The 9203-nt window shown below is 30.8% G+C and overlaps 1 protein-coding gene across 1 annotated transcript; it reads left to right on the top strand.

Annotated features, from left to right (window-relative positions):
- The first annotated feature begins 5508 nt into the window (after positions 1-5508).
- On the top strand, positions 5509-8496 carry LOC107932106 (MDIS1-interacting receptor like kinase 2). The gene is made up of 2 exons (XM_016864054.2): positions 5509-7990; positions 8107-8496. The coding sequence occupies exons 1-2, from the start codon at positions 5734-5736 to the stop codon at positions 8472-8474; spliced, it is 2625 nt and encodes an 874-aa protein (XP_016719543.1). The 5' UTR covers positions 5509-5733; the 3' UTR covers positions 8475-8496.
- The last annotated feature ends 707 nt before the right edge of the window (positions 8497-9203 follow it).

Here is a 9203-nt window from a genome sequence, read left to right on the forward strand (position 1 = left end):
TAACCGAGTTACAAAATTTCATCTAAATTAAAACTTTCAAAATTATTAACATGCTTTTATAACTCTTCACAATATATCCTCAAAATATTATAATCATAATAAATAGGGCCTATGAGACCCAATACATACTCATGCAATTCAATGCTTCATTTTCATTTCATTCAATTCGCAATTTCTCATGCTCACAATTTAAATCATATCACTAGCAATTTCCATTTAATTCACTTACAATTCAATGTCATTAAGTTCAATACTAATATGTATTTACCATTTAACTCAAAGTATATCGATTATATCATTCATTAAAACATTTATGAAATTCTCATTTTTGCAAAAAAAAAATCACTCTAGTTTAAATAACAACATCAATTCAACTCATCATCCCCTTTTTCGTCATTTTACCCTTCAAGTATGAACTTATTATTTCATTACCTTTCCACACCCGTTCCTATGCATATTACACAAAACATAAACATATCAATACAATACATAAATATAAGTTTAACATGGCATAATTGAGCCACAACTTGACCAAAACCTAAGCATGTACACCACATTTCATATTCATTTTAACTCATTATTAATCCCGTTGAACATTCAGAATATACACGAATACGTAGAGAATTAGCACATAAGTGCTACACTGATATGTAGCCGAAGCTACCACTGATATGTAGCCGTAGCTACCACTGAAATGTAGCTGAAGCTACCACAGATCAATAACACTGGAAATGTCCACGGGCCTGCTCATACAAGCAGTCAGGTATCTGCAACACATGCTAGATCACCCAGCACCTGGGACTCACAGTAACACTGTAACACTGGTCTCCAGTGACATGTCACTTGTATCCACTTTTATTCCTAAGTTCAACCGGGAATTTACACTTAACACTTTATTTTAAACACTTTATCACTTTAATAATTCATGAACAATTTCTTTCCACATTCAATATTAATTCACATATCAAATATAATTCACAATTTATAAAAATATATTGCTATTATTTACACGTAACTTACCGACATGTGTTAATTCATAAACCATTCATGACATTACTTCATGCCAAATCATATACCCAATATACCATACACATATACTATGAAACTTTATTTTCTCACATGAACTTAAACCATGACCAATAATGCACAAATATAAGCATCATTTCTATTTCATCATTTATCAATTATAATCGAGCATATGACCAATTATAATCAATTATAATAATATATTTTCCAGTTTTCCTCCTCCTCATCTCCATTCCACATCCTTAATGTGTATAACACATTTAAACAACATTATCCATTCTTTCACTATTTTCCTATATGTAAATTCAAGCTGTCTATCCGGGTCAAAATCACTAATTTATTTATATCTCAAGCTACAGAGCTCCAAACTAAGATCCGTTAATTTTACCCAAAACTAGACTCACATATCTTTTTACCATAAAATTTTCATAATTTTTGGCTTATCCAATAAGTACATTTTATTCTTTAAAGTTTCCCTTGTTTCACTACTTGATAGTTCCGACTCCTCTTCACTAAAAATTAATTATCTCATTGTACAGAATTCGGATAATATTCTCGTTTGTTTTTTTTTTTGAAAATAGATTCATTCAGGATTCTAAACATATAAAGTTTAGCCCATAATTATTTTTTTACAATTCTTAATGATTTTCAAAATATCAGAACAGGGGATTTCGGAATCATTTTGGCCCTATCTCACTAAAATTCAGATATCTCATAATATAAAACTCTTTTACTTGCTCTGTCTCTTTTATGTGAAAATAGACTCATTCATATTTAATTTCATATATTATTTAGCCTCTAATTTAATTTCCACCATTTTTGGCAATTTTTCAAAGTCACACAACTATTGATGTCCAAACTATTTTGTTGCTAAATGTACTATTTCATAATTTCACTGTTTCTCATTTTTCTTTGTCACTGATCAAAGTCAATTTATCATCTTTCTTGATTTATAATAACACATTTAACTTATTTAACACTCACATTATTCAATTTAGTCCAAAAATCACACTTTTTCAAAATTACATTTTTGCCCTTAAAGTTTCATAAAATTACAATTTTACCCCTAGGCTCGTAAAATAATTTTATTCAATTTCTTTGAATTTTATGCCTAGCCTAACCATTTTCATAACTATAGCAGTCCACAATTTTCACTTATTCACACACTTACACACATTTTACTATCTTTTTACAAACTAGTCCTTTTATGCATTTTCACCGAAAATCACTTAGTAAAAGTTATTTCTTTAACCATAAACATGCATAATCTACCATTAACCATAAAAATACACAAATTTCTAACAAGGGTCAAAACCTAGACCTTCATCATATCTCAAATAAATGGTAGAAATAAATAAATCATGTTACAAGGATTTCAAAAACGTGAAAATCATTAAAAACGGGGCTAGAACGGACTTACAATCGAGCTTGGATGCTTTAAAAACCCTTTCCATGGTTTCTCCATGCAAATTTCGGCCCCTAGCTTGAAGATGGACAAAAATTTGCTTTTAATTTTGTTTTTAATTCATTTTAATTACTAAATAACTAAATTGCCCTTAATGAAAAACTTTGGAAACATGCCTAACCATGTCCATTTTTGTCCACCAACTTAACCAATGGTCTAATTACCATGTAAGGATCTCCAATTTAGAATTTCATAACAATTAGACACTTCTAACATGTAGAACTCAATTTTTACACTTTTTACAATTTAGTCCTTTTTACTAAATTGAGTGCTCAAACGTCGAAATTTTCGAACAAAATTTTCACGAAATAATTTTGTGAAATTTTGACCATAAAAATATAATAAGAATAAATTTTTCTGTGGTCTCGAAACCACTGTTCCTACTAGGCCCAAAATCAAGTTGTTACAAATAAGTACTTGAAATGAATTATCAATGTCTAAGATCCTCGTACAAAGCAATATGAACCAGAAGTTCAACAGATAATTCATTTTATAAATTAACTGCCAGATTCATTAAATCTCACATACCAGCTGAAAATGCTCCAATACGAATTCATGCCCTAATTGGGCAAACTGTTAGTGCAAGAGAAAGTAATTCATACTTGAAGCGTGGAAGACCGGTTGGTTCCAAAGATAAAAATCCTTGTAAAAGAAAAAGAACAAACATTCAATATGGTCATATAATGGAGGTGGGGGTTCCTGAAGAGACCCATGACATAACTAATTATAAAACTCAAAAAGAGATTCAAGTACCTAAAAGTGAAAATGAAAATGATGAAAATAAAGAGATATCGATAAGTTATGTCAATACGAGAAAAATATGGAATTGGAAAAAAATGTAGTTGTCGACAACAATTTTGCTTATAATATTACTATTGAAATAATAAAAGAAAATGAGGATCCTAAGCCTAAATCTATTAAGGAATGTAAAAATAGAAAATATTTTCCAAATTGGAAATATGCAATTCAAGCATAATTAAATTCACTTTCTAAACATAAAGTTTTTAAACCTGTAGTCCAAACACCTAAAGGTGTAAAGTTAGTAGGATATAAATGGGTATTTGTGCAAAAATAAAATGAAAAAGAAAATGAAGTCGTAAGATATAAAGGACGACTTGTAGCATAAGGATTTTCGCAAAGGTCCGGCATTGATTATGAAGAGACATATTCTCCTGTGGTGGATGCAATCACATTGATTATGAAAAAAATCGAATTGTATTTTATAAAAAAAAATCAAAATGAACAATTTGAGGCCTTAAACAAACAAATAAATTATCAAATCAAATTTATCATATTAATTGTCTTTTTTATCTTTTTTTTAAAGGAATTTTCAAATATATATGGTAGTTATGTTCTTCATCATGAAAATTAGTCATATTATCAACAAGATTCAATATGCCAGCTTAATTATTTTAAATTTAATTCAAATAAATTTGTTTGATTTGACTTTACTCAAATTTCATTTCACTTGACTTGATTTGAAAAAAATTCAAATTAAATTAAAATGATAAAATAGTATCCTTCAACTAGACAAACTCAAAAAAAATTACTTAATTCAATTAAAAGTTGAACCCTATTTAAAAAGATTAATCTTAAATCAATTTAGAGGAGAACCCGCACATTTATACATTAAAAAAAAACTAAAGAAATAAAGTAGATACTAAATAATATATTAGTGCCTATAATATATAAAAATTAAACCTTAAATAATAAGATTTAATATATTAAAAATGCCCTTAAACGTTAAAAATTTTATTCATAAAAAAATTTAATTTTGACTAAAAGTAAATATTCTCCTTTGAAAAGTAAAAACAATATTAGGCTCAAATATTCTAGAAATATGAAATATCACAATTCAATTTCACCATTTTTCTTTTAATTTGATAGCTTAAAATTGTTTTATACGCGTAGAGATTTAGATAACATCTATTATAAGGTTGGTTAGATCAATTAGATTAGAAATTCATCTAAGTATAAATTTAGAGAAAATTATTAGATTTATTGATTCAGGGAACTAAATTTTTTTAAATATATTTTTAATTTTAATTTTTAATAATTTATTTAATTAAATTGAACGGACTGATTAAAGTAGACTTGATCATGAGTCAGTCTGATCATCTGGGCCCGATCTAAAAAATCGATCTAAAATTTTACCCAAACCTAGCCCAGATAAAAAATGCTAAATTCAAGTCCAACCTAGCCTATCTGTATTAAAAATTTTTACATTATTTTCTATATAAAAATAAATTCAAAAATGATATTACATCAAACATATTAAAAACATTAAAATAATTATTTTCCAATAAATTGAAAATACATTAAGAAAATCTTCATATTTAAATAAGATTAAGATAGTTGCAAATTAGCAAGCAAATGGCTCTAAAATAGTAGCAAAATTAGCAATAAAATAAGAGTTATACAATATCCAAACAATAACAATAAAATAGTATCTATATAATAGTAAAATGACAGCAAAACAACAGTAGAAAAAAAATTTTAGGCAGATTCGGCCCAGACCGAGCCAACTCAAGCTAAAAAAATCTTACTTGAGGCTCGGCCCGTTTAGAAAATAGGTCATATTTTTTTATTCAAGCTCATTTTTCAAATCTATAGTTTTGCCCAAACCTTCCCATTGTTCGGGTAGGCCTAGGCGGGTGACCTACCCATTATTAGGTCTAGATCAAAACAGTAGAATCGGTTGAATTGACAAACCGATGACCTAATCGATTCAATTATCAATCTGATTCTGAAAACATAAGTAAACCTTACACTAAATCTAATTAAATTTAAAGTCGAAAACATATACTCAAATTCATGATTTTGTTTAAGAAATATAGAATTTCTTACTACCAGTCCATGATATTTGTTAATATATTAACTAGTAGAAAGTTTATCAAAGAGACAAAAGATTCCTTACTAAAGTCCCTTTCATGGCTCACCTAATCAACTTTATTTTAGATGTAAAAGTATGAATTAAATAAAGGCCCGGCCAACACTCATCTTAGAAAAAAGGAAAAGAATACTTGGATGAAAACAAGACTCTTTAGTCAAGTCCTTCTCATATTTCTAACCAAATTCTGTCTTTTTCAAAAATTTAAATTGATCTGTTCATTTCTTTTTGTGTTATAGTCTTTTTTTTATTCAATGTAGATTCAAAGGAGTTGACTTAAGCCTGTACAAAAATCAGGCCAACATGGATACAAACATTTGTGATGAAAAGAAAAAACAAAACCATATGATCAATGGAATTTGAGCTCAAAGTTTTGTTATTTATCATTGTTGTAGCTGTGTTTACTTCTTTTGCAGATGGTGATGAAAATGGAGGACAAATTGAAGCTCTTCTCAAATGGAAAAACAGCCTTGAAAACCCATCATCTGCATCACTTTTTTCATGGGATATTTCTTCAAACAGTTCATTTTCACCTTGTGAAAAATGGGTTGGGATCATCTGTGATGATGGATTTGTTAACATCATCCATATCAACCTCACAAGCATGGGATTAAAAGGTATGCTTCAAGGTTTGGATTTCGTCTCTTTCCCTGAACTTGTTACTTTAGATCTTAGTAACAATTCCTTGTATGGGGTTATCCCGAAATCCATTGGGATGTTAGCTAACTTGAAAATACTTTATGTTAATGCTAATCACTTTTCTGGCTCAATCCCTTCCGCCATTGGTAACTTGACCAAGCTCAAAGGGTTGCATTTGTCACTTAATCATTTATCAGGCAACATTCCTAAAGAAATAGGATTGATTGCATCACTTGTTGATCTTAAATTGCCAATGAACAACCTCAGTGGTTCACTTCCAGCTGAAATAACCAACCTTACATCTATGAAGATATTGCTAATGGGAAATAATAGATTATCCGGTTACTTACCGGATTCTATATGTAGTGGCGGTTTGCTCGAACGATTGTCGGTGCATACGAATCGGTTTATAGGTCCTGTTCCTAAAGATTTGAAGAACTGCAGCAGACTTGTTCGAGTTCGTTTCGAAGAGAATGAATTGACAGGGAACATATCAGAAGATTTTGGTGTATACCCTATGCTGAACTATATTGATCTGAGTTACAATAAGTTCTTCGGTGAGATTTCGCCGAACTGGGGCTCGAATCAGAATCTGAAAAGCTTCAAGGTTTCACACAATAATATTGCTGGTTCAATACCTTCTGAGCTTGCTAATGCAACCAAGTTAGAGATTCTTGACTTATCTTACAATCAACTAGTGGGGAAGATCCAAAACGAGCTTGGTGGTTTGAAATTATTGTTCAATCTCGAGTTGAATGACAATCAACTTTCAGGCAATGTTCCTACAGAGTTTAGATTTTTGTCTGAATTAGCACACCTTAACCTTGCAGTTAACAGGTTAAGTGGTTTGGTTCCAGAAGAATTCGGACAATGTTCGAAACTATTGTACTTGAATTTGAGCAATAACAAGTTAACCGCAATGGTTCCATCCCAAATTGGTCGTTTACATTCTCTGCAGGATCTTGATCTGAGTCATAACTTGCTTACAGGAGAATTGCCATCAGAACTTGGATATTTGAGCAGCCTGGAGACCTTAAATCTTTCCCACAATCAGTTCTCTGGCTATATTCCAAACACTTTCGACACGATGTCGAGTTTGACAGCTGTTGATGTATCATATAATATGTTGGCAGGCCCTCTCCCCAACAGCAAAGCCTTCAGAAATGCACCAGCAAAAGCATTTGAACATAACAAGGGCTTGTGCTGCAATGCAATGATGAAAAAATCCAAGAGGAAATATAGCAAAATGGTTCTGGTTTCGATTATTGCCCCCATTTTAAGTACATTGATCCTTCTGTCCATCATTTTAGGAACTTTTTTTACTCGCTCAAGCCGAGCAAGGTATATGGTTGAACCAGAAGGAGCAGGAGAAAGGGAGAATTGTGTTACGATATGGGGTTTTGATGGGAAATTGATGTATGAAAGCCTCATTCAAGCTACAGAGGATTTCAACCCAAAATATTGCATTGGAAGAGGTGGCTCTGGAAGTGTTTATAAAGCTATGCTTCCTACAGGACAAGTTTTTGCAGTGAAGAAACTTCATGAAATCGATGATGACGACGACGTGGCCAATCTGAAATCTTTCAGCAATGAAATCGATGCATTGACTGAAGTGAAGCATCGAAACATCGTGAAGCTTTGCGGTTTTTGCTCTCATGCCAAGTACTCATTTCTGGTTTATGAGTATTTGGAAGGAGGAAGCTTGGCAAAGATGCTTGCAAGTGAAGAAAAAGCAAAGCAATTGGACTGGAACAAGAGGATTCAAGTTGTTAAAGGTGTGGCAAATGCTTTAACATATATGCATCATGAATGTTTTCCTCCGGTAATCCATCGAGACATTTCGAGCAGCAACATTTTGTTGGATTCAGAATACGAAGCTCGGGTTTCGGATTTTGGTACCGCTAGGATTTTAAACCCCGATTCATCTAAGTTGATTTCATTTGCAGGCACCTTTGGATATTCTGCTCCAGGTACACCTTCTATCATCTTAGTTTTTGATTTCTTGTTCATCAAGCTATCGATAAAATCCGGGTTTTAAATAGTGACCGCAACGCAATGTTACAAAAAAGGATGTTTTCCTTTACAGAACTAGCTTACGGAACAGAAGCAAATGAAAAATGTGATGTTTATAGCTACGGGGTGTTAGCATTGGAAGTGATAATGGGAAAGCATCCAGAAGATCTTTTATTGTCTCTATCATTACCGGAATCGATCATCGGCCATCGATTTACAGTAAAAGACTTGTTGGATCATCGGCTTCCGCCTCCTGAAGACCCGGTAGGTGAGGAAGTTGTCTTCACGATAAAGTTAGCATTTTCCTGCCTGCAAACCAAGCCGCAATCTCGACCAACCATGCAACAAGTTTCTCAAAAGCTTTTAACTCGAAAACCAACCTTATCGGATCCATTAGAAATGATAAAACTTGAAAAGTTACTCGTTGATCAAATTCTTTAATATGAATTTATAATTCGAGTTATTCAAATTAAATAATTTAGCTTCAACTTGAATAATTCAAATAACATTTATTACAACTTTTTCTATTTGAATAAACAGGCAATGCAATACAATTATTTATATATATATATATATATATTTCCTGATATTAAGCAAGAGCAGATAATCTGATTGAAGCAGGCCTCTTCCCTACTTATTTGTTTGGGCCTTCACTTCACTAGCGCTAGTCTTTGCTTGAACTTTGATCCATCCTTATATTTTGGTAAAGTTTGAGATTTAATCCTATTATTAAAAAATTAAAATGTAAATTCTCTTATTTTTTATTTAAAAAATCTAATCCAAACGGGGTGTACAGGGATGAAGTTAGGGTCGAAAATTTAATTAGTAATTCCTCTCTTATTAATTTTAGGAATAAATCTTAAAATTATACATGAAATTTGATTTAATGTACAATTGTATATATGAACTTTAATTTGGTATAATTATATACAGGAAACTTTAATTGTGGTTCAAATGTATACTTGAAACATTAATTTTGATTTAACCATACACATTTAAAAAAATACATCAATTTATTCTTATATTGGATAAATATAATTATTTATGTATACAATATATAAACATAAAATGATGTTATATCAATAATTGTGTTAATAATTTACAAGAATTGGATCAAATCAAAATTTCATGTATAAAATTACACAAAATCAAATTTTCATGTATACAATT

The sequence above is a fragment of the Gossypium hirsutum genome, chromosome D02 (assembly GCF_007990345.1).
Source record: "Gossypium hirsutum isolate 1008001.06 chromosome D02, Gossypium_hirsutum_v2.1, whole genome shotgun sequence".
In the NCBI taxonomy this organism is placed as follows: domain Eukaryota; kingdom Viridiplantae; phylum Streptophyta; class Magnoliopsida; order Malvales; family Malvaceae; genus Gossypium; species Gossypium hirsutum.

Bases quoted from the DNA above. Each gene is read 5' to 3' on its own strand.
- LOC107932106 (XM_016864054.2), top strand. From the start codon at position 5,734: ATGGAATTTGAGCTCAAAGTTTTGTTATTTATCATTGTTGTAGCTGTG. The intron at 7,991-8,106 runs GTACACCTTCTA...TTTCCTTTACAG, and splicing joins CTTTGGATATTCTGCTCCAG to AACTAGCTTACGGAACAGAA.